The 21,660-nt window shown below is 47.8% G+C and overlaps 1 protein-coding gene across 1 annotated transcript in view; it reads left to right on the top strand.

Annotated features, from left to right (window-relative positions):
• Positions 1-253: 253 nt before the first annotated feature.
• Marco (macrophage receptor with collagenous structure) overlaps positions 254-21,660 on the top strand; it is a 30,684-nt gene continuing 9,277 nt past the window's right edge. The window contains 11 exon segments of the mRNA NM_001281606.1: positions 254-390; positions 10,928-11,029; positions 11,598-11,813; positions 12,209-12,244; positions 14,674-14,718; positions 17,596-17,640; positions 17,945-18,052; positions 19,609-19,707; positions 19,804-19,839; positions 20,486-20,584; positions 20,672-20,734. Of these exon segments, the coding sequence (NP_001268535.1) occupies positions 282-390; positions 10,928-11,029; positions 11,598-11,813; positions 12,209-12,244; positions 14,674-14,718; positions 17,596-17,640; positions 17,945-18,052; positions 19,609-19,707; positions 19,804-19,839; positions 20,486-20,584; positions 20,672-20,734 (958 nt within the window). The 5' untranslated portion in view covers positions 254-281.

The following is a 21,660-nucleotide window of genomic DNA, read 5'->3' on the forward strand; positions in this document are numbered from 1 at the left end:
AGGAGGGTCTTCCCCAAATCTCTTCAATCCCCCTCAACAGGCAGCTTCTCCACATTAAAACTCCACATGCAAACAGCCTGATTTTGAAGCAAAAGCCAACTATACACTAAGGAACAGCCTAGTTCTATAGTCAGGAAACATTGTGCAAATTGAAGAATCATTTGCCAAAGGGAAGTCGTGCGGGTCTCCGGCTAGCTGCTGCAGTTAAATGGGAGCCCAGCTTCCTCTTGGAGAAGCATTTCTGCTGGCTCCAGGGCTTTGACCACCTATAAAACTTAGCAATGGGAAATAAAAAAGCCCTCAAGGAGGAAGCCTTCTTGGGGAGCGCAGAAGAAGGAGCTGATTTTGACCAAGCCATGTTCCCTGTGATGGAGACCTTCGAAATCAATGGTAAAGTACAACTCCTTATTAATGCGATTTCACAGAAACTTAGTCTCTGATGGTGGGAAGCAAGGAGAGACAAGACCATAGGAGGTTCAGGCTTGTACCCAGGTGCATTTTGCACCCAACTCTCACAAGCTAGACTGCATCAGCCTGGAATTCCTGGACAGCTGACCACAGGTTCTGTGTCCTTGGTGTATTGTCAGTTTTTGCTTAAGGTCCAGTCTTTTTAAAAAGTCATAGTTAAGTATTTTCTCTGGTATACATGCCAGTGCTTGTTAAGGAAATGTCCCTTCTTTAATGAGCATCTCATGAGGACACACTGGGTATGTGTTGAGATGATGCTACAAGTCAGAGGACGTGAAGAAGTCCCACGGGGGATGAGATGCAGCTCGGACAGTAGCAGGTTCACCTAGCATGCTTGAAGCCCTGGGTTCCATCCCGAGCATGGCAGAATGGGTGATGCATGTCTGTGACCTCAGCTCCGGGGAGGTGGAGGCAGAAGGATAGGCATTCAAGGCCATCTTCGGCTATGCAATTTGGGGCTAGCCTGGACTGTGTGAAGCTCTGTTTCAAAAAGAAAATCTACAGAGCTGAAATGAAACCATATACATATATATATATATATATATATATATATATATATATATATTTGGATGGTAGTTCTTTAATATGACTTAAGGGGCTTCTGTGATAGCTGAGGTGTTGACGACCTGGGAGCACGTTCTTCGTTTTCTGTCAGTTTCCCTAGCTTTGTCACTGGTTTGACTTAGATGGAACACAACTTTCAAATATTTTAAAAAATTATTACGTGTGTGTGTGTGTGTGTGTGTGTGTGTGTGTGTGTGTGTGTGATGTGATGTATGTGCCAAGGCGAGTGAGTGGAAGCCAGAGAACAACTTGAGAAGTCAATCCTCTCCTTCTACCCTGTGGAGTGCTGGGATAGAACTCAACTGGTCCGTCTTGGTGGTAAGTGACTCTACCCACTGAGCTGTGCCATTGTCCTCTGAAAATGTTTTAAATGATCTCTCTGCGTTACATAAGTGAGGCATCTTCACATCTTCAGGAATTTGTAGCGTTTAAGTCAGGGGTGGACTTGTTTGCCGCTGGAGAGCTCTGATTTCCCATTCTAGGGCATTCTAGGGGAATCATCTTTCAGTGATCAGCTAACGTTAAAGGGGACTGTGAGCCACCTGATGATGTGGGTGTTGGAGTCTGAACTCATAATTCTGAGAATGCAGTGAGTGCTGTTAGCCTCTGAGCCTTCTCTGCAGCCTCTATGCTTGGCTTTTAAAACGTGAGTTCTGGGAATAAAGCCCAGGTCCTCTGGCTTTTAAAGCGTGGGTTCTGGGGATAAAATCCAGGTCCTCGTGCTTACATGGCAAGCACTTCACTGACTAATCTTATATCCTCACCCTCCAGATTTTTTTTTAAGATACACTGTTCTAGAAAATTCAGCTGACTTTTATATTCAGTACATACTACTTTCTGGATACCACACTGGGCACAAAGAAAAGATACTTGATAAATCGGGTTCCTGGTCTTCAGGAAAGCACACTGAGGAGGGCTGGGAGGCAAGCTCTACCTCAGCTGGCCTTTCCAAACAATACTGACCTAGGCTGAAAATTTCACAGGACATCATGAATGTAACCTGGGGTGGGGTGGGGCCTCAGTTCAGAGCTGATGCCACTTCTAAAGTTGAAAGGATGGAAGAAGCTAGGTACAGAAAGAGACAGTGGGTGACTGGGGAGGGGTGGCACATGCCCAGATCTCTCTCTCTCTTACACACACACACACACACACACACACACACACACACACACACACACACACACACACCACCACCACCACCACCATAAAACAGAGAACGTCCTGGGCAAAGATTCGATGTCAGATTAGTAGGACAAGTGACAAGGACAAATTCTAGACTTGAGACTCAGATTATAATTATACTTCTTAGAAAAAAAAAAACGTGTGCCCTAGGCCAAGATCAAACCTCAACAAAATCCCAAGAAACTATGGGGGATGGAACACTTTCCCCAGTGCAGTCACAACTCCCCACTTTCTAGTACGAAGATCAGGCAATCTATGGAACCTTCTAGAAAAGTGTCATTGTGAACAGTGATTGCTGAGAGGCTTGGCAAGCATGGAGACCCCTCAGGGTTTCCTGTGGCAACTGAATTAGCGTGATGCTCGGGAATGCATGGCTCCAACTTACTTTGACTTTCTTCTGGGAAAAAAAAAGAAGACAAAATCCACTATGGTTTCCAAACAACGACGAATCACTGAAAACCATTTCTGTGGTTTCTGTGGAGGAAAACCTCCACGCCTCCTCCTCCTTTTTGCAGAGCATCTCTGTCATCTGGATTGACTTGAAACTCCCTAGGATGACCTTAAATTCTCATCTTCCTGCCTCCATCTCCCACGTACTGGGATTACCAACAGGCATCACCACAGCCAGTGTGTGTGGTGCTGGGAACAGAGCCTAGGGAGGATCTGTGCCGGCCGGCAGGCACTTCACCACCTGAGCTACACTCTAGTCTCCTCGCACATTATCTTTCTGTTGCTGCCCATCTTGAAATAGAAAATGCCACTGTCTCCTGCTTGCTGACATGTTAACATTTTCCTTTTTGAGACAGGGCCTTCAGATTCATGACCTTCACACCTTAGCCTCTTGAGTACTAGGTTTATAAGCCTGCGTCTGCTCAACAGCTTTTTATTAATTATTTTAACTACTCAGCCATACCGTGGGGTGTTCCACCTGACTGTATGCTCCTGAAACTTCCAGATGTGAGCTGCACGGATTTTTGAAATATTCCTTCCCTTGACAGCATCTCTCTGTCATTCTGTCTATTTTTCTGTCTCTCTCCAATCTCATAGCTGTGTCTCTATAATCCCATTGTAGTGTGAATATAAAATATATGCATTTTCCTATCACTTCTACTAAAAAATGATGATCTAAGTTTCGTAGAAAAAGCAAAATCTCCTTTTGTCTCCCTCTCTCTAGCCAGGATGTGTTCCCACAAGCACACACATCCTCCTATCTTTCCAGCATTGAGTTCCCTTATTAACTATTAAATGGGCTTATGGCTGGGTGGTGAGCCCCAGGGACCTGCTGTGTCTGCTTCCCTGGCATTGGGATTCTAATGTCCCCACACCTGGCTTTTTCACAGGTGCTGGACTTCAAACTTAGATTTTCATACTTATGCAGCTAACATTTCCCCAGCAAACACTTCCCCAGGCTGTCCCAGATCTTGTGAGATGTTAAGAAACATCCGGGGATTGTGAGTATGGTGAAGCGATCACACCCGCGAGGCTTTGATCTCTGAGGAGTGTCACCAGCAAGAGCTCTCATTACACAGGTCCTTTGCCGTGAACTAGGGTTGGTGGGATATTTGAGTCGAAGGCAGAGTTCCTACAGTCCCTGGGATGTGGGCATGGATGCCGCCACCTTTCCTGAGTACTGCACTCTGTTTTTCTGTTTCCTTTTCACCTCTGTCTCCACACTGGCAGCCCTTGTGAGTCAGGGGCATGCTTAGACCTTTCACACCCAAACCCTCAGCCATCACCTCTTTCCTCACATGATATGCCGTTTCCACACATCCCGCAGTCTGTGAGCTTTCTCCTTTAAAGGAATTGTCTGTGTCTATGACCCCAGCTCAGCGCTGTGCTAAGGCTCTTCAAACTCTCCATGGATGGATGTGCCTCTCCTCCCTCACTGGGGGAGCTTTGGGTCGTGGACAACAATTAACTACAGAGCTGCTCAAAGTGCAAAGAAATAGACAGTGTATACGTATAGATCCAGCCCTAAATCTGTATCACATCCTGGTTTAGGGAACTAAGAAATGGAAAAATGCTTTTATATTTAAGGGTTAGGGAACATGGAGAAAGAAGGGGGATGCTGGCAGTGAGAAGTTGGGCATGGTTGGGGTGAGACCGTGCTTTCTGGACACCACAGGACCACTGCAACCAGGAACTCACAGCAGCTGTGGTGAACAGGCAGACCTGCACAGATTAGGCCAGTGAACACTCCTGCGTGGGTGGGGGAAGGGTTCACGAAGCCCCATTCCTATCCGATGAGCCTGGGAGGAAGGGTGTGGCCCCTACTTCTTCGTGGTGTAGCTCCCTACTAGGTTGCCCATGCTCCAGTGAGTGACCACACAACCACACACACACAGCCAGTCCTAAGTAGACTCAGTGAATTAAAAAGGGGGGGCATAATATTGGGAGGGAACTGTGGTTGGGGTCTGGGAGGAGTTGTAGGGGGGAGTAGGAATGGCTATGTTCAAAACACATTATATGCATGCAGAAATTATCAAATAATAACAATTTAAAAATCTTGTTGGGAGTAGGTGGAGAGGTGACTCATGGGTCACAAGCACTCGCTGCTTTTCTGAAGGACTTCAGTTCAGTTCCAAGCACCCACAACATGTGTGAATTGGGTGTGACACTCACCCTCGGGTGTTGAGACAGGGCCTGTTGTTCTCACTGTATGCTCCAGGCTAGCTGGTCACAGATGTTAGAGGTTTCCTAGGCCCCCTCTAGTCTCTCAGTCAGGATACTGGCCTCACAGGCATATACTCTGATGTCCTGTTTGAAGTGGGTTCTGGGGATCTGAACTCATGTCATCAGGCTTGCACAGCAAGAACTTTACCAAGCGAACCATCTCCCTAGACCCCCAACATTTACCTTGACAGAGAGAACCCTCCAAAATGCTAATAGAGAAGTTAAGGCTTTGTGATTGTCATAATGCTCACCTTTGACCCCCAGAAGGGACCCCGAGGTGTCCCTTCTTCCTGATCTAAAAATAATCTACGATACCTTGAAGCCTCCTGACATATCTTCACCCCAAAGTTCCTTCAAGTTGTGACATGGCTGCTGTGATTTTACACAATCACTCTATGCTCTCTCTCTCTCTCTCTCTCTCTCTCTCTCTCTCTCTCTCTCTCTCTCTCTCTCTCTCCCTCTCTTCTTCCCTCCCTCCCCCTCTCTGTTTTTTCAAGACAGAGTCTCACTACATACCTGGCTGTCCTAGAACAAACTATGTAGACCAACCTACCCTCGAACTCACAGAGATCCTCCTGCCTCTGCCTCCCAAGTGCTGGGACTAAAGGTGTGTACCACTTTGCTTGGTTGTTCTGTCTTCAAGTCTTAAAACACCTGACTTTACCATAGAAGTTTAGAAAACAAAACCTTTTTGTTGTGAAACAATTAGGCAGAGCCACAGAAAGTAAGGAAATACGTTCAAGAAGGCCTTTTGTGGCTTTTCACCCAGTTTCTTTCATTGGGTATCCTGGAACTAGACAGTTGCAGACAGTTATGAGCTGCCATGTGGGTACTGGGAATTGAAAACATATCAAGCCACCACAAAGTGGGCTTTATCCTAGGCATGCAAGGATGTTTTAAGAATGGTTATTCTACAGTTTGACCTTTCCACAAAAGTTTAATATTAGCTTGTCTATTACTACATAAAAATCTTGCTGCCGTGTTGTGTTATACCTCTTAATGAATGTGTGAATAATGAACACCATTATCCCATACAGGTTTAACCTATGAACATAATACGTCTCTTCACTTCTTGATTTTAGTTTTCCAAAGTAGAACTTTGTAATTCCCAGTATGCAAATCCTGTATCTGTTTTGTTAGGTTTACATCTGAATGTTTTATTTTCTTTGGACTGAACATAAGTATTACCATGAGGGGTTTAATTTTTAAATTAAAATTTTTATTATTTTAAGTTAATTTAAATTAAATCCCAAATTTAATTTACTTTTAAAATAAATTTAATAATTTTTAAAAGTTTAAATTTAAATGATAAAAATATTTTGTTTTATTTATGCATGTGTGTTCATGCACATGTATGTGCATGTGTGCATGCTTGCAGATGCCCAAGGAGGCTGGAAGAGGGCACTGGATCCCCTGTAGAGGTGGTTTTGAACCTCCTGATGTGGCTGCTGGGTTCTGAACTCTGATCCTCTGGAAGTGCTTAACTGTGGAGCCATGATCTCTCCAGCACTATGTTTAATTTTGGTTACCAGTTGTTTTTTATTAGGATATAGCAATGTCATTGAATTTTATATGTTGATCATGTATCCTATAGCTTTAAGGAACTACTTGTTAGCTCTAATTTCTTTTGAAGATTATTAGGGATTTGATGTACTGACACTTGCTTCTGCAAATAGGAAAATATATATTCCTTCCCAAACTACACCTCTTATTTCCTTCTTGTTCTTCATTCCACTGGAACTCTCCATGACTGTACTGAGTAAAGGTACAGGAATGGACATCCCCACCTTGTTCCCACTCTTAATGGAAAACACTGTGTCTCACAATTGTTTGATACTAGCTGTAGATACTATTGATAATTTTAAAAAGTTATTTACTTTATTGTCACATGTGTGTGTTCCTGTGTATATATGTACACATGTGTGTAGACCCACAGCATCCAGAAAAGACCATCAGATTCCCTGGAACTGGAGCTGGACACAATTGTGGGTCACCCGGTGCGGGTGCTGGGAACTGTACGTGGGTCCTCTGGAAGAGCAGCAAGTGCTCTTAGCTGTTGAGACAAGCCTCCAGCCCCCACTGTTTGGAAGTTTCTCACTGAACTCGGAGTTTATAGAGTCAGCCAGACTGACTGACTAAGAGGAGTCCTCCTGTCTCTGTCTCCCTGCACCAGGATTACGGAAGAGCGTTACCACACCTGACTTTTTACATGGGTTCTTGTGATCTGAATACAGATGTCCGTGTTTGTGCATCAAGCATTCTACTGGCTGAGCCATCTCCACAGCCCCCAATCTTCTTCTCTTCACATCTTATTGAGGTCTGGTTTTGACCCAGGATATGATCAGTCTTGGTGAATGAATGTTCTGTGTGTGATGAAAAAGTACATGTGTTTCATTGTTATTGGATGGTTCTGTAACTGATCATTAGATGTTCATTGATGGTGTCCTGTCTTTCTGTGTCTTTGCAGGGTTTTATCAGTTGTCGAGATCAAAGTATTAAATTTTAAATCTCTAATTATATTTATCAATTTGTATTTTTCTCCTTTCAGGTGTATCAATTTTTTTTCTTTCTGTACATAATATGTAGTTGTGTCATGTGGTGTAATTCAACTTGTCAACATGTGTGCTCAGGTTGGTAGACTGGGACTGTTTACAGGTATATCAATTATCAATATTATAGGCATTGTGGCAGCTAGGATGGAAAGGGATTCTGGCACTCGGGAGCCAAGGTTATGGTAAGTGTAGCAGCTTACAACCCTGCTCCAGGGGAAGGCTTCCCTAGTGTAACAGCTCTGCTCAGGCAGGGGAAGGCTTCCCAGGCAAAATTGTTACAGTTCTGCTCAGGTCCTTTGGAGTGTAGCAACTCTGCTTAGCTAAGGGAAGTCTTCCGGCAGGAAAGTGTTACAGCCCTGCTCTGCTCCCCTCTGTTCTGGCTCCAGTGAAGTTACTTCTCTCCTTTGCTCCATTCTGACGAAGGAAGGTCTCACCCAAACCTCATTCAAGAGATTTATTAGGAGGGAAGAATCCAGGAGAGTGGTTGCCTCTGCCAGGGTGGAAGAGGGTAGCCAGACAGCCACAAGCTGAACAGGCACAGGGGTTCCATAGGTCTTCTTAGGGGTGGAGCTTTTCCAGGGAGGAAATTTTCAGGGTGGGGATTGGTCAGATTTCAGTACCTGAGCTCAGACTGGCTAGATCTCCTGCTCAGGAATTGGTTGGTTTTCTGCTCAGGTTCAGAGTCAGATTTGACTCTGGTTTCAGGGCCAAAGTGTGTTTCTTTCACTGGTCCTTTTTAGCCTTTTGGTTCTAATTTGAGGGCCGGGGTGTATTTCTTTCACTGGCTCTGATTCCAGGGGCAAAGGAAGCACAGTGCTAATAGGAAGTGGGGCCAGGCTGTAAACCTCAAGACCCACCCCCAGTGACTCACTTCCTCCAGCAAGGTTCTGCCTCCTAAAGGATCTACAGCATTCCTAAACAGCATCACTAGGCAGAGAACAGGTGCTCACACTCTCGAGCCAATGTTTAAACTACAGCAGTTTCTTTAGGGGCTTCTCTAGGCATTGTGATATACTTACAGAATATGCCACCTTCTGTTGGATTAGTATTTTCCCACTTAAGAGCACATACAGAAATTTTATTTCTGCACTTCTACACTTTAAAAATATAATTATCTTAAAATTTTCCTTGCCATGCATTTCACACAATGTAAGAAGACAGCATATTTATTTTCAACCATGTGGTGTGATTTTAGAAACTCAAAGTGTGTGTGTGTGTGTGTGTGTGTGTCCTTGTTTCTAACCAACCCATTGTTCTCTTTCTGTTTAAAGCCATAGGCCTTCTATTCTCATTTCCTGTTTGGAGGAGTTCCTTTAAATTCTCCTGGTCTCCCTTCATCTGAGACTGTCTGCATTTCCCATTCATTCCTCACAAGAGAAGTCATGGTCGGCAAATCTTTCCTTTCAGCACAGAGAACACAGTGTGCCACTTAAGTCTGATCTCCATGGTTTCAGATAGGGAATCAGCTGTCATACTGATCAGTGTGTCTTTGCAGATAGTGTGTCCTTCCTAACTGCCTTCAGTCCTTTCTCTTTAGCTTTTAAATGTTCTCCGCCTTTAATGTCTCACATTTGCATGTGTGTGTTTCCATGTGCAGTTTGCTCTGTGTGTGTGTGTGTGTGTGTGTGTGTGTGTGTGTGTGTGTGTCGTGTTCATGTATACGGAGCTAGCAGAGGTCAAACTCTGGGAGTGGTCAGTCCTCAGGCACTAATTACCTTTTCTTTTAAAGACTGGGTCCCTCTCTTTACTGGAACCCACAAAGTATACTGTCACAGTCTGGGATGTGTCCCTGAAATTTCTGCCCAGTCTCCCTCTTTTAGCCCAGGGATGGCCCTGGGGATCTACCAGAGGCCCCTTTCCATCTCTCAAATAGGGAAGTTCTTTCTCAGGAGACAAAAATTACACAGAAGAGACTTTTTCTTTGTATTTCTTCCACCTTCAAAAATATGAGCAAGTAAATTTGAGTGTGATAACTTCATCGGCCCCTCTACTGTGGATAAAGTCAGTTGGATACACATCCAAAGCCAAGTCCCTAGTTCCTAAAAACCTGTCTCTAGGTCAGATGAAAACTCTGAATTCTTTGGGGGCATGTTTGTGTGTGTGTGATGCATGTGTGTATGTGTATTCACATATATGTGTGTATGTGGAAGTGTATGTGCACACCAAAGGTTATACTGACGTCTTCCTCAATTGCTCTATACTTTACTAACTGAGACAGAGTCTTGCACAGAACTGAGAACTCTGATTCAGCTAGTGTTCCCAGTACTGGGATTACAGATGGGGGTAACCACACCCAACCAACATTTACATGCATTCTAGGGATCGAAACTCTAGGCCTCACACTTGCAAGACAAGCACTTTGCCTCCTAAGGCTTCTCCCCAGCCCAGTTCTGAAAACATTCTGAGTCAGGGTGCACATCCATGACCATTCCCTCAGTGACACGTCTGTCAGCTCTTCTCTCCCGCTCTTGCAACATAACTTTTTTCGTGACTGCTCTTACTGTCCCTGCCCTGATTTCTGATGCCTGGGACACTGGCATAGGTTACTTTCCTAGCCCATTGCACATGACCTCTCACACATAACAGTGTGGCAGCTAAGAAACCCCCACAACATGTTGTATGAGGATTCAATGATCTCTGTATTTTGATACTTTTATGTGACTCTGGAACCATCCTGCATAGGCATCGAGGAACCACTTATATGTGTCTGTGGGCACAGAGGGGACAATAGCAAGAGCACACCCCTGATGCACACTCCAGCAGGATGGGACAAGGTCATGAATCCCTGTCATACCTGTTGCTCCATTTAATTGCTTGTTTCAGGCATATTTTGCATGTACACACACCTTCATATATGTAAACACACATATGCCTGCATATGCTCACATACATACTCATGTACACACACACACACAGACACACACACACACACATGAAACCAAAGACCAAAGAAGTAAATCCATGAGCTGCAGACCTGCATCTTATATCCTAGTAAATTGCTCAGTTCCTGTTGGTGTTCAAGATCTACTCATCTGGTTAGCTATGTGTGGGCATAAGGCCAGCAGTCAACCTCAGGTGTCCTCCAAAGAGCTCAACTCCTTCATTCCTCCCTTCCTTCCTCCCTTCCTTCCTTCCTTTCTGCCAGCATGCATGCATGCCCTCCCTCCATCCTTCCTTCCTTCCTTTCTTTCTTTCTTTCTTTCTTTCCTTCTTTCTTCCTCCTCCTTTTCTTTTGAAAAAGCATCTCCCACTGTCCTGTAGTTCACCAAGGAGGCTAGGCTAACTGGCCAGAAAGCCCTGGAGATCTGCTTGTCTCTACCTCTTGCTTTGTGGAAAAACTTCTTGCTTTGAGGCAGAAACAGAAACAAGAAAGATTTGGGTGCCTTTCCTCCTTTCCAAGGAGTCCCCTGTGGCCCCACGTGTGACCTGGTCCAGGCTGCCTCCTTCTCTGCACCTCTGAAGCCATGACTTCTCTTCTTGTATTCCAGATCCCATGCCCAAGAAGAGAAACTGGGGGAGCTTTTGCACGGCAGTCATGGCCATCCACCTGATCCTGCTCACGGCAGGCACCACCCTGCTGACGCTTAAAGGTGAGGTGCTCCTGGTCCTGTGTGGCTCTTCATGGAGCAGCACCTAAGCTTCTCAAGTGCAGAGTTCAGGCTGAGTGGAGGCATCTTGAGAGTACTCTTGCTAGGGCACAGTGTTAGACCCACCAAGGTAACAGAGGAGTGGAGGTATGTTTGTGAGTGTGTGTGTGTGTGTGAGTGCATGCCCGCATGTGCGTGCGTGCATACAGAAGTTGTTCCTCACTCTCCACGCACATGTGTGTAAGGGTATACATACACATGTATGCATATGTGTGTGTGTGGAGGACAGAGGACAATCTTAAGGATTATTTATCAGACATTGTCCATTTGAGACAGCGTCTCTTTCTGGCCTGGAGTTCACCAGATGGCAAGGCTGACTGGCCAAAAGGCCCCCAGGGACCCACTGTGGGGAATCCATCCTGTCTCCTTTTCCCCACAATGCACAGAGTTTGTGTTTGAGACTCCATGCCCTACAGGAGCCATGTACATGTGACACAGAATTTCAGGAACTTGCCCTAGTGTCTCAGGCTTCCATGAGGCTCCTAAACGATGCTTTGGGTTTGGATTCCAGTTCTCAGTCTGCAGAAGTGGATCCTGGAGAAGTACTTAGACAATGAGACACTGGCTGCTGAGGACAGGTCATTCTTCTCACTACAGCTGGCAAGTCCCGAAACGCACCTGGTACCCAGAACACCGGGGCTGCAAGCCCTGCAGGTCCAGCTCACGCAGGTCCGCACCAGCCAGGAGCAACTGCTTCAGCAGGTGGACAACCTCACTCGGAACCCAGGTACCACCACACCCTTTTCTGCAATGCTGGGCATGAAACCCAGGGCTTCCATGCATGCTGGGTGAGCACTCTACCAACAGAGCTACATGCCCAGCCTGCAAAACAGCCCTTTTGACCGGCACGGACAGGCTTTCCCTTAGCCTCAGGGACCTCTGCAAACTGATTTGGGGGTAATCTGAGTATTGCTGTACTTCCCTGACTTCTGGGGATCCGGTTCCTGGTCTCTCGAAGCTTTCCTGAACACATTCAGGTGTTGTTCAAACCTCCAAGGCTGGAAGACCCATGGGGACCCTGCCTTCCAGTGCAGTCTGTGAGCTCTGTGGGGGGACAGGAGCAAAACCAAGCTCCACTCCATGCCCGGGCTCAGCCTGCAACCCTCTCTCCTTCCCTCACAGAGCTGTTCCGGATTAAGGGTGAACGAGGCTCCCCAGGTATGTTCAATTCCTGTCTGACCTACCGTGCCATTCCCTGGAAGGCTCCTTAGCTGGGAACCCTCTATGTATTTCCTAAGTTTAGCTCACCTTCCAATGATCTGCTCAGTGTCTATGCTGCTGCCTTCATGGGCCTACCTGGAGAACCCCCAGCTCTGGGCCTCTGCCTTCCCCCTTGTTCCAATGATTGCCTTCTCTCTCCAACATCCAAACCTTGCCATCTTCCCTGGATGGTCAATCTATCTCCCCCTCCCTTCTTCCCCAGATGTCCCAGATTCCCAGAACTTTCTTTGTCTCCCAGAAGCACTCCTATCAAGTGCCTCTCTCTCTGACTTTCCACTTGGTGTTGGCATAAGCCTCACTTTCTCATGTGTTAGGCTCTGCTCTCCCAGAGGGCTATGATGACAACAGTGTTGTGTGCTGTTGACTCAACTCTCACCTAAAGAGAAAAAGAGATGGTTTATTCTGCAACCAAATACAAATGGTTGTGGCTTGTGAAGATGGACTCAGGTGACCTCATGTTCCATGTGTGATGCGTTTCAAGAAATTTTGATAGTAATGGAACAAAAGAAAATCATAAATCAAGGTACTTTAAAATTTTTGAGGGGAACACCAGGTAGGTAAGTAGGTTACTCCAAAGCAGGAAAACTACTACCTTAGACTTCAGATACTATCTGATGACATTCTTAGACTTTGGGTTGACAGAAACTAAGGGGTCTGCTAGTCCATTCAGAAGGCTTTGATCTCATAGACACACAGAGATGAATGGTAAATGACTATTATGGGGCAGGTCCTATAATTTGGCTCTGGACCTGCAACATTCCAACTCTCCACAAATCATGCACTTTATACTTGGTCAACAGCTGTGTAGAATCTTTACCATAGGCATGACTTATTTCTGGGAACTTCATCTCCCATTTGGAAGACCTAAGCAGCGCTGCTGGGAGCCAGAGCTGTGGGAGTCTGGGCTTCTCCAGTCCCATCCATCAGGCTACTATCTCTCTCCCTTAATTCATGCCTCGCCTAGCTTGGTCAAGGCCCAAAGGCTTGTTTGGCAGCTACTGAGGGCAGGAGGAAGGCATGGAGCTCAGATGTCCTGGCTTTGCCTCAGGTAGAGGCAGGTATTACAAGTAGCAAGTACCTCTGCCCAGAGCCACAGGCTTCCAGACGCAGTCACAGAGCACAGCCTCCCAGTCAAGCTTGAGTGGTACTTGAAGCTGTGTCTTAGTGGCTGTGCCTTCCTCAGACATCATCTACAAGATTCTCTTTAATTTCTTCCTTGTCTCCCAGACCACATACTTCTCGGAGAAAGCAGTATCACCCAGGGTTTTGTTTCCTTCATGGGCTAGTCGTCTTGCCCTTGAGACTCAGTGGGTGTTTGCTGAGAGTCCGAGTGTATCGTTATCTACTATTGCTCCACTAGTTGCTGTCTCTGCTCGTCTTCATCCTCCAAGTCCAAAAGGGGCCCTGGGCGTTCCTGGAATCCCTGGCCTGCCTGGACCACCTACTGAGAAGGGAGCAGAAAGGGTTTTGGGTCGTGATGGAACCCTAGGTCCAGTCTCTTGTCTTCTAACCCTGCATTCTTTCCCCTTCTCCCCCAAGCTATACTCTTAACCCTTTCTTCCCTCTGTCATGAATGGGGCGATGTCTCCCTCTGAATTCCCTCTGATCCCAATTATGGCAGGAAGAATAAGTCACACCGGGACACGGGTAGAGTGAGTAGCCAAACTTTATTTTTACCAAGCAAGGAAGGAGAAAGGGGACCTGAGGGAAGGCTCAACAGCGAGAGTGCAGGCTGTTCTTGCATCGGACCCAGGTCTGGTTCCCAACATCCATGTCCAGTGGCTCAGAATCGCCTGTGACTGCAGCTCCAGAGGACTTGGCAGGCCTTTCTGGCCTCCAGTGTCCCGTGTGTGACATATGACAAACACATATACACATAACTAATGTGTGTGTCTGTGTGGGGGCATATGCCTGTGAATGCTGGGCTGGAAGAAGCCAGATAGACAGCCTGGAGCGGGGGATATAGGCGTATGTGCCCAACATGGGTGCCAGGAACTGACCTCAGATCCTCTGCAAGAGCATCTTAACTGCCAAGCCCTCTCCCAGCCCTGGAGGTGGAGGCTTGCCCACCGAGCAGTCTGTTGCAATTAGCTGTGTTAGCTGTAGAAAATGAGTTTCAAGGTGTACTCACTTGAAGTTCATTAGGTGAAAGGGCAAAGGCGCCTTGTGTGTGAACTGTGAGAACAGGTTGGGGGGAGGCCATCCTGGTCCTGCTGAGACCAGCTCTGTTGGTTTTGGTTTTCCCAGAATCCTGTTCTCCCTGTTGAACTGTTCAGCTTGTCTGTCTCCCACCCAGGCAGCTGCAAACCCTCTTATTTATCCTCCCCAGGGTCCCTAACTTCATGTTTTAACCCTAACATCTCCAGGTATCCCAGGTCTCCAGGGCCCGCCAGGCATCAAGGGAGAGGCAGGTGAGTAGGTGTCACAGTGGACTTTCTCAGTGACAAGGACCCCCATGGGATGGGTTTTCACAAGGGGAAGCAGCAGCTTGTATGGGATCTGGGGTGGGCTCAGATGTGAGGGGGGGTCACACACAGGAGTATTGCCCAATGGTGCCTCAGCCTGGTCAGGTCGTAAGCTTCTCTGTTGAAGCTTCTCTGTTGACAAGTGCAAGCCTGTGAGCCCAAGGGGGAAAATGCAGTTCCATGGTCCAGCGGGGGCTGAGCCATCCACACACCTGTCTTTGTGGCCTGGCCTACCTCACCTCCATGCACTCCAGTTTCCTTCTGTGTAAAATGGAATCGAGACTTCTGTGAGGTTCTGTTATTGTACATTCTTCTCTCCCCATCTCTCTCCGAATATCTCTCTCTCTCTCTCTCTCTCTCTCTCTCTCTCTCTCTCTCTCTCTCTCTCTCTCTCTATCTATCTATCTCTGCATGTGTGCACATATGTGTTGAGTCCTAGAACACGTGCCCATGTAGATGTCAGAGTCTACCTTGGTGGTATTTCTCAAGTGCAGTCCACCTTGGGTTTTGTTTTTATTTTTGTTGTTTTGAGACAGGATCCCTCACTGGCTTGTAACTTACCAAACAGATTAGGTTAGCAATCCAGTGAGCCCCAGGGGTCCACCTATCTCTTCCTCCTAAATATTGAGACTGCCAGCACACAGCGCCACTCCTGGCTGCTTTACACAAGTTTTGGGAGGCAAACTCAAGTCCTCGAGCTTGCAAGGCAAATCCTTTACTTAGTGGGCAGTCATCCAAGTCCATGTTGTTACTGTTCTTCGAGCCCAGCAGTAATACTGCCTAGCCCTGAACAGGCATGCGTCGCCACACCCACTTCCAGATAATGACTGAAAGTCCACTGTTGCTGCTAGACCATGTATTAGGTTCCATTTTTCAGGCTGAGACTGAGGCTGGGACCTGCCCAGCTGTCTTAGTCACTGTCAAAGCTCTGTCAGAAGAGTACACTCAGAGCTCTCTCTCTCTCTCTAGGGAGAAAAAAACCTGGGCAGGGGTGGGGGGGGTGACTGAGAGCCTTCGAAGAACTCTCCCAGTACTCCATGGCTGGGCCTGCTGCAGCAGAATAATGGGGAGTGCTAAGACCTTTTAACAGCAATGAGCAGAGCCAGCTGCTTTAGGTCAAAGGGGAAGTAAATAAAAGAACAGGCTCACCCCTCCAGAAAGCTCCAGCAACCACAAAAGGGGGCTGGTGAACAGAGAACGCTGCTTCTAGGAACTGACTCCATTAGGAAGGCTGATGGATCCCAGGGAACCCACTGTTCTGTGTCTAGGAAGGGCTTCTTCCGAGAGACTTTAAACATTGGAAAGGAAGATTATGGTGTGATGAAGAGCATGCGTAGACACCGCCCCACCCCGCACCACCATGTGCTCTCACACACTCGCATTCACTTACAAGCACAGGCCCACACACACCATTGTGTCTTCACACTCATATGCTACACCCAGAGCCAAACACTCACTCATGCACACATATGAACACTGGTCCCCGAACATGCATGCATCTTCACATTCACAGAACACACTCTCCCGTGCTGCACACTCATGCATATGTGCGAACACATGGGTACTCATGCAGGAATACTCACACCATATACTCCTGCACTCATACATGTGTAAACACACATTTCGGCACACATGCCTCCTCAAAATACACAATAATGGAACTACAGGCTCACATATCCATGCATGTGTGTAAGCACATGTTTATGCACTCCAACATCCTCTCCGTCCGGTGCTCACACACTCATGCACACATGTAGGGTTCTGTACAGACTCTAGTGCTCACACGTGTGGACAGCACACTGATGCTCATGAGTCTGCACCTGCAGATACCCACATGCCCTATACATAAACAGCCTCACAGCCACACAGCAGGCAGGCCACCCAGAGGGGAGCTAGTCTCCCCTCTTTCCACCCAGAGAGAAAGAGGCACGGAGTAGGTTGGCCAGATCCCAGAGACTGCAGCCAACCAGGCCACTTGGGAGGACAGACACAGGCCATCATCCCTCGAAGCAGAATCTGGAGTCCCACTCTTCCTCTGGCTCCAACAGGCACCTGCAGAGTACAGGAGAAAGCTGGGAAGTCTTACGGACTCCCAATACTCCTCTCGTGTTCCATGGAGCCCACAAACCTAACAGGCGGGGGAACGGTGGCGTGTGTGATGGTGACACGGAGATTGTGAGCCAAGAGCAGCTGGCACCCCAGGAAAAGCTGGGGCTCAGGCATCCCGGGGGGGCTTGTCTCCACACTTTGATTTGCACTCTCTTTCCTTCGCCTCTTCAGTCGGCCTCCAGGGTCTCCCCATTTCTCTCTGTGCTCGCTCCCCTGCCCCAGCCCTCTTCCTCCGAGGAATGGCCTGCACTTTGAGCTGTGTCCTGCATGCTCACCTGTAGCACCCTGTGTCCCAGGAGGGGGCTCTTACTCCCTCACTCCATGTTTGTCCTGGGCACAGGAGCATAAGTGAGGCACCTGCAGAGGGCCCAATCATCACTATCGCCATTTTACAGACGAGAGCATTGAGGCAAGAGATACTGAGGTGTCTTTTCCAAGGTTATGTACCTTGCTTGGAGAGACTGCTATGATTCAAACAGACTTGCCTTCTTCTAGAGCCTTCTCCCATGGCCAGGCACTGGCCCCAAGCCTTAGATAAACAGTCCCCTCTGTCTGAGCCTGCCTGGTACACTGCCACACATGTTTGCTTGTGCGCTTGTGTACAGAATATAGGGAGCTTCTGATTGGGTGCCTGCACTGCCTCAGGGCCCCCAGAACGTCAGCTAACTGAAGAAATGAAACCACAGTGACTGAGTCCTTCTTCTCACCCCACAGGCCTCCAGGGACCCATGGGTGCACCAGGGAAGCCAGGAGCAACTGGTAACTTGGGCTTCCTCTCCGGGGACCAGCCACGCATGGCCAGTTCCCATAGGGCAGCTGCCCCAATGCGCTCTCTCTACAGCCCTGCCCTGACCCCTGAGGGTCAATGTCCTCCTACTCTCCTTTTTGTCTCAAGACTTCTAAGAGCTCACCAAGACCGTCAAAGAGACCAGCTAATGAATGTGTCCCGTCCCCCCGTCCCCCGGTTTCCCCTAGAGATCCTTTCCCTTCTCTGCTTCTGTCCCTGGGAGCCCATCCCCAGTAGGGCAGCTGGTGCCTAACCTCATTCTTGTTCTTGCCACAGGTGCCCCAGGACCTCAAGGAGAGAAGGGCAGCAAAGGTGACAAGGGTCTCATTGGCCCCAAGGGGGAACATGGCACAAAGGGAGACAAAGGAGACCTAGGCCTTCCAGGTAAGGGCTGTGTTGGGGAGTTGGTATCTATGGGGAAGCTGGAGGGATCAGGAAGCCTGTGTCTACCCACTCTGGATGAGAACAGGGCTCAGACCTTCCAGGCTGTTTACGAGAAGTCTCAACTGTACTCCAGTTCTTCTGAAAAAGAATAAAGCAGCTTCAATTGATGCATAATCATTCACATTTGTGGGCTACAATGTGATATGTATATTATACACTGATCCCTCCCAAGTCTTGAACTAGGATCACTCACTCAGACCCAAGGATGCTGGTTCTTGCTCTTTCTGTCCTCTGCAGAGTCATTTCATGAATCAATCGTTAGCCCATTCTGAGTTCACTGGGAGGAAGCCGGCATGGCACCCAGGGTCTCTCCCAGGCCCTTGTCCAAAAGAAAGTAGAAGGTGGGAGAGATGGCTCACTTGGTGAAGTACTTGTGCCAGTACAAGGAGCAAGAGAGCTCGATCCCCAGAACCTATGTGGAAAAGCCAGGCAGGTTAGCATAGGTATCTAATCCCAGGGCGGAGGAGGCAGAGACAGGCAGACCAGCAGACCCCTGGGACTAACTGGTTAGCCTGTCTGCTGAGTTCCAAGGCCAGTGAGAGACCCTGCCTCAAAAACAAACAAGATAGATGGCAGCTGAGGAACTTCCAAACTCAGGTCCACAAACACCCACACATACATGTGTACCCACACACTTGAGCATGCATACACAGGTACACACATCACAAAACCAGTGCATTTCAATATTAGAGAATGAAGCTATAAATTCCTTTTAGTGAATTTCCTGCCAGCTGGCCTAGTAGAGAACTGAAAAGGTTGCTTTGGGGTGACAGTCCTCTTTAAGACCTTCACCCCATGTCAGTCCCAGTGGGAACAGAGCTGGGTATCCACACCTAGTGGACAATGTGACCATAATAGGCTCTCAGAGCGGATACCACTGAGCAAGCCCACTGCACAGCCCACTCCCCAGCTGACCTGCCCTTCTGGAAGGAAGCTGCCCTCAATTGATATGCACCAGGTACTAAGGGAAAGGAGGAGGGAGAGACGGAGGACTCAGGAGAGGACTGGCTGAATGAGTTCCGAATGCTGATGACAAGTGGAAAATTTGAAATCGTGGGTGCCAGGAAAGCTCGTGTCTGCACCACAGGCGGGCGCAGAAATTACTGCATTGTTTTTCTCTTTCCCAATGACCTTTGCTATTCTCAGCATCTGGGAGACAGTTTCCAGAACATTCAGATTTCAGTCTGAGAGGCTATGAAAGATAATACCCAAAATGCAGACGGTAAAACCATCCCCCAAAGTACTGGATGACCCCAGACTGTGATCCTTCTCGGGGATTGGCAGTTCTGACTGGGGTCCTGAGAGCCTAACTGTCACTGCTGTCAGGTCATCTGGTCAATCTGTCATGAATTTGTATCCTGTCAGTGGGGAAGGGGCTCATTCCTGGAGGGCAGAGGGCATTTGAGTTTGGAGTTTGGGTAAGATGGCTAATGCATAAGTGGGCTGTTTCCCCCCCATGTCCAACCTTGTTTTCCTTTTTTGTTTGTTTGTTAAAGGGAGCAAAGGGGACATGGGCATGAAGGGAGTCACAGGGGTCATGGGGCCCCCTGGAGCACAGGGAAATAAAGGCGATCCTGGGAAACCAGGCCTACCAGGTAAGAGTTTGCATTGTAGTGTGACCTGGAAGTGTGCCCCTCTCTCTGGTAGCCCGTAAAAGTGACAGCATCCTTAGGAGTCCTTATCCATTGCAGGTTTGGCTGGGTCTCCTGGAGTCAAAGGTGATCAAGGTAGGAACTGTGGGAATCTGGGCAGAGGGGCTGTGATCCCCAGAGAGTTGAGTGGGGATTTACCCATTGTCTTTCTTTCTCCCTTCCTCCCTCCTTCCTTCCCTGCCTCTCTCCATCCCTTCCTTCCTTCTTTTCTTCCTTATTTTCTTTTCTCCTTTCTTTCTGACAGGGTGTCATGTAGCCCAGGCTAGCCTAAAACTCACCATTTACCTAAGGATGACTTTGAACTTCTGATTCTCCAGCTCCCAAGTGCTGGGATCGCAGGCTTGTGCCACCATGCCAGATATCATCTCATCATAGTGTTAGCCCAGAGCACTCCAGGGGCTTAGAAACCCGACTGTTCCTAAAAGGAAGATATCAGTTGGTTGAGGGCAGACTCTGACGATAACCCTCTTTACATGTCTGCCTCCCTTGCTGCTGAGTGCAGAGCTCGGTGGTCCCACCTGAAGTCCTCAATCTGTCCACCACCTTAAATCCCACAGTTGTGATGGAGGAGACAGAGTTCATGGCATTGTTTCTCTCACCCATAGGGCAGCAGATGTCTTCTAAAGATGGTGGCTGAGTAGTGTTAGGATGTGTATGTCATGAAGGGTGAGGAGCCCTGTGCCACTCACCCCTAACTCCAACATCACCATTTACTCTCCAGGACAACCTGGATTGCAGGGTGTTCCAGGCACTCCTGGTGCAGCAGGACCTTCAGGTGCCAAGGGTGAGCCAGGCCACCCTGGTCCTCCTGGGCCAACAGGTGAGGCCCTTTATCCCTGCATTGGGAGTGGTATTTCCAATGCCTGTCCAGCCCAATCCTTATGCCCATGTGGTTTCTATTGTCTAGGACCCCAAGGGATCTCCGGGAGTCCAGGAGCCGCAGGTTTGAAAGGAAGCAAGGGGGACACAGGTGAGTTGGTGTGGGAATGGGGATTCTGGATATTCTGGATGGACAGGAAGGAGAGATGCCCCCCAGCATTCTGCAAGAGGCAGGGAATTCATGGCAGCTAGTTTACAAGCCTTAGTACAGTTTAGCTGTACAGAGTGGGTCTGAGTGTTTGTCTCAAAGTCTGGTTCCAAAGAACCTCTTTTCCAGATTCTGTCATGTAAACTAACATTCTATTCTGTCATATAGACTAACATGGAGTCCTTCTATTCTGTCATGTAGACTAACATGGAGTCATTCTATTCTGTCATGTAGACTAACATGGAGTCATTCTATTCTGTTGTGTAGACTAATGTGAAGTCATTCTATCCTATTGTATACACTAACAGACTTACTCTATTCTGTTGTACAGACTGTCATGAAGTTTTTTTGTCTGGGTTATAAACAACTTGCCAGTTTTTCTGTGTCACATGGCCATTTATCACATGGGCCCCTTGCTAAGCCCCTGAGATAATATGTCTGATCTCTGAAGTCCGGCTTCTACACTATGCTCACCTAGTCTAGAAAGTTCAGGTACCGGGGTAACTCTAGGGTTGTGGGTGCCTGCAGTAGACAGACTACAGGCATGTTCCAAGTGCAGACTCTGCAAATGCCATTTGGAAAGACTTTTGCAGTCAGGAGTGGCAGGTGAGAGTCTGTGAAGATGGAGGGCAGAGTAGTGAGACTAGGCTCCTGCCTCTAAAAATGTCCAAGGACAGACCTTGACCCCTTCCTCTGCTAGAGAATAAGATTGAACAAGGTTAAGCAAGTTGGGTGCCCTTGCCTTTGGCAGGCCTATGGACACACATAAAAGATGACTCATCCCAGTTTCAACTGGTCAAGTGGTTGGCTGAGTCACTCATTCATTCGCTCACTCATGCATCTGTACCTACTAGCAAGTCTTGAACTCT

Source organism: Mesocricetus auratus, unplaced genomic scaffold, assembly GCF_017639785.1.
Source record: "Mesocricetus auratus isolate SY011 unplaced genomic scaffold, BCM_Maur_2.0 Super-Scaffold_100676, whole genome shotgun sequence".
In the NCBI taxonomy this organism is placed as follows: Eukaryota; Metazoa; Chordata; class Mammalia; order Rodentia; family Cricetidae; genus Mesocricetus; species Mesocricetus auratus.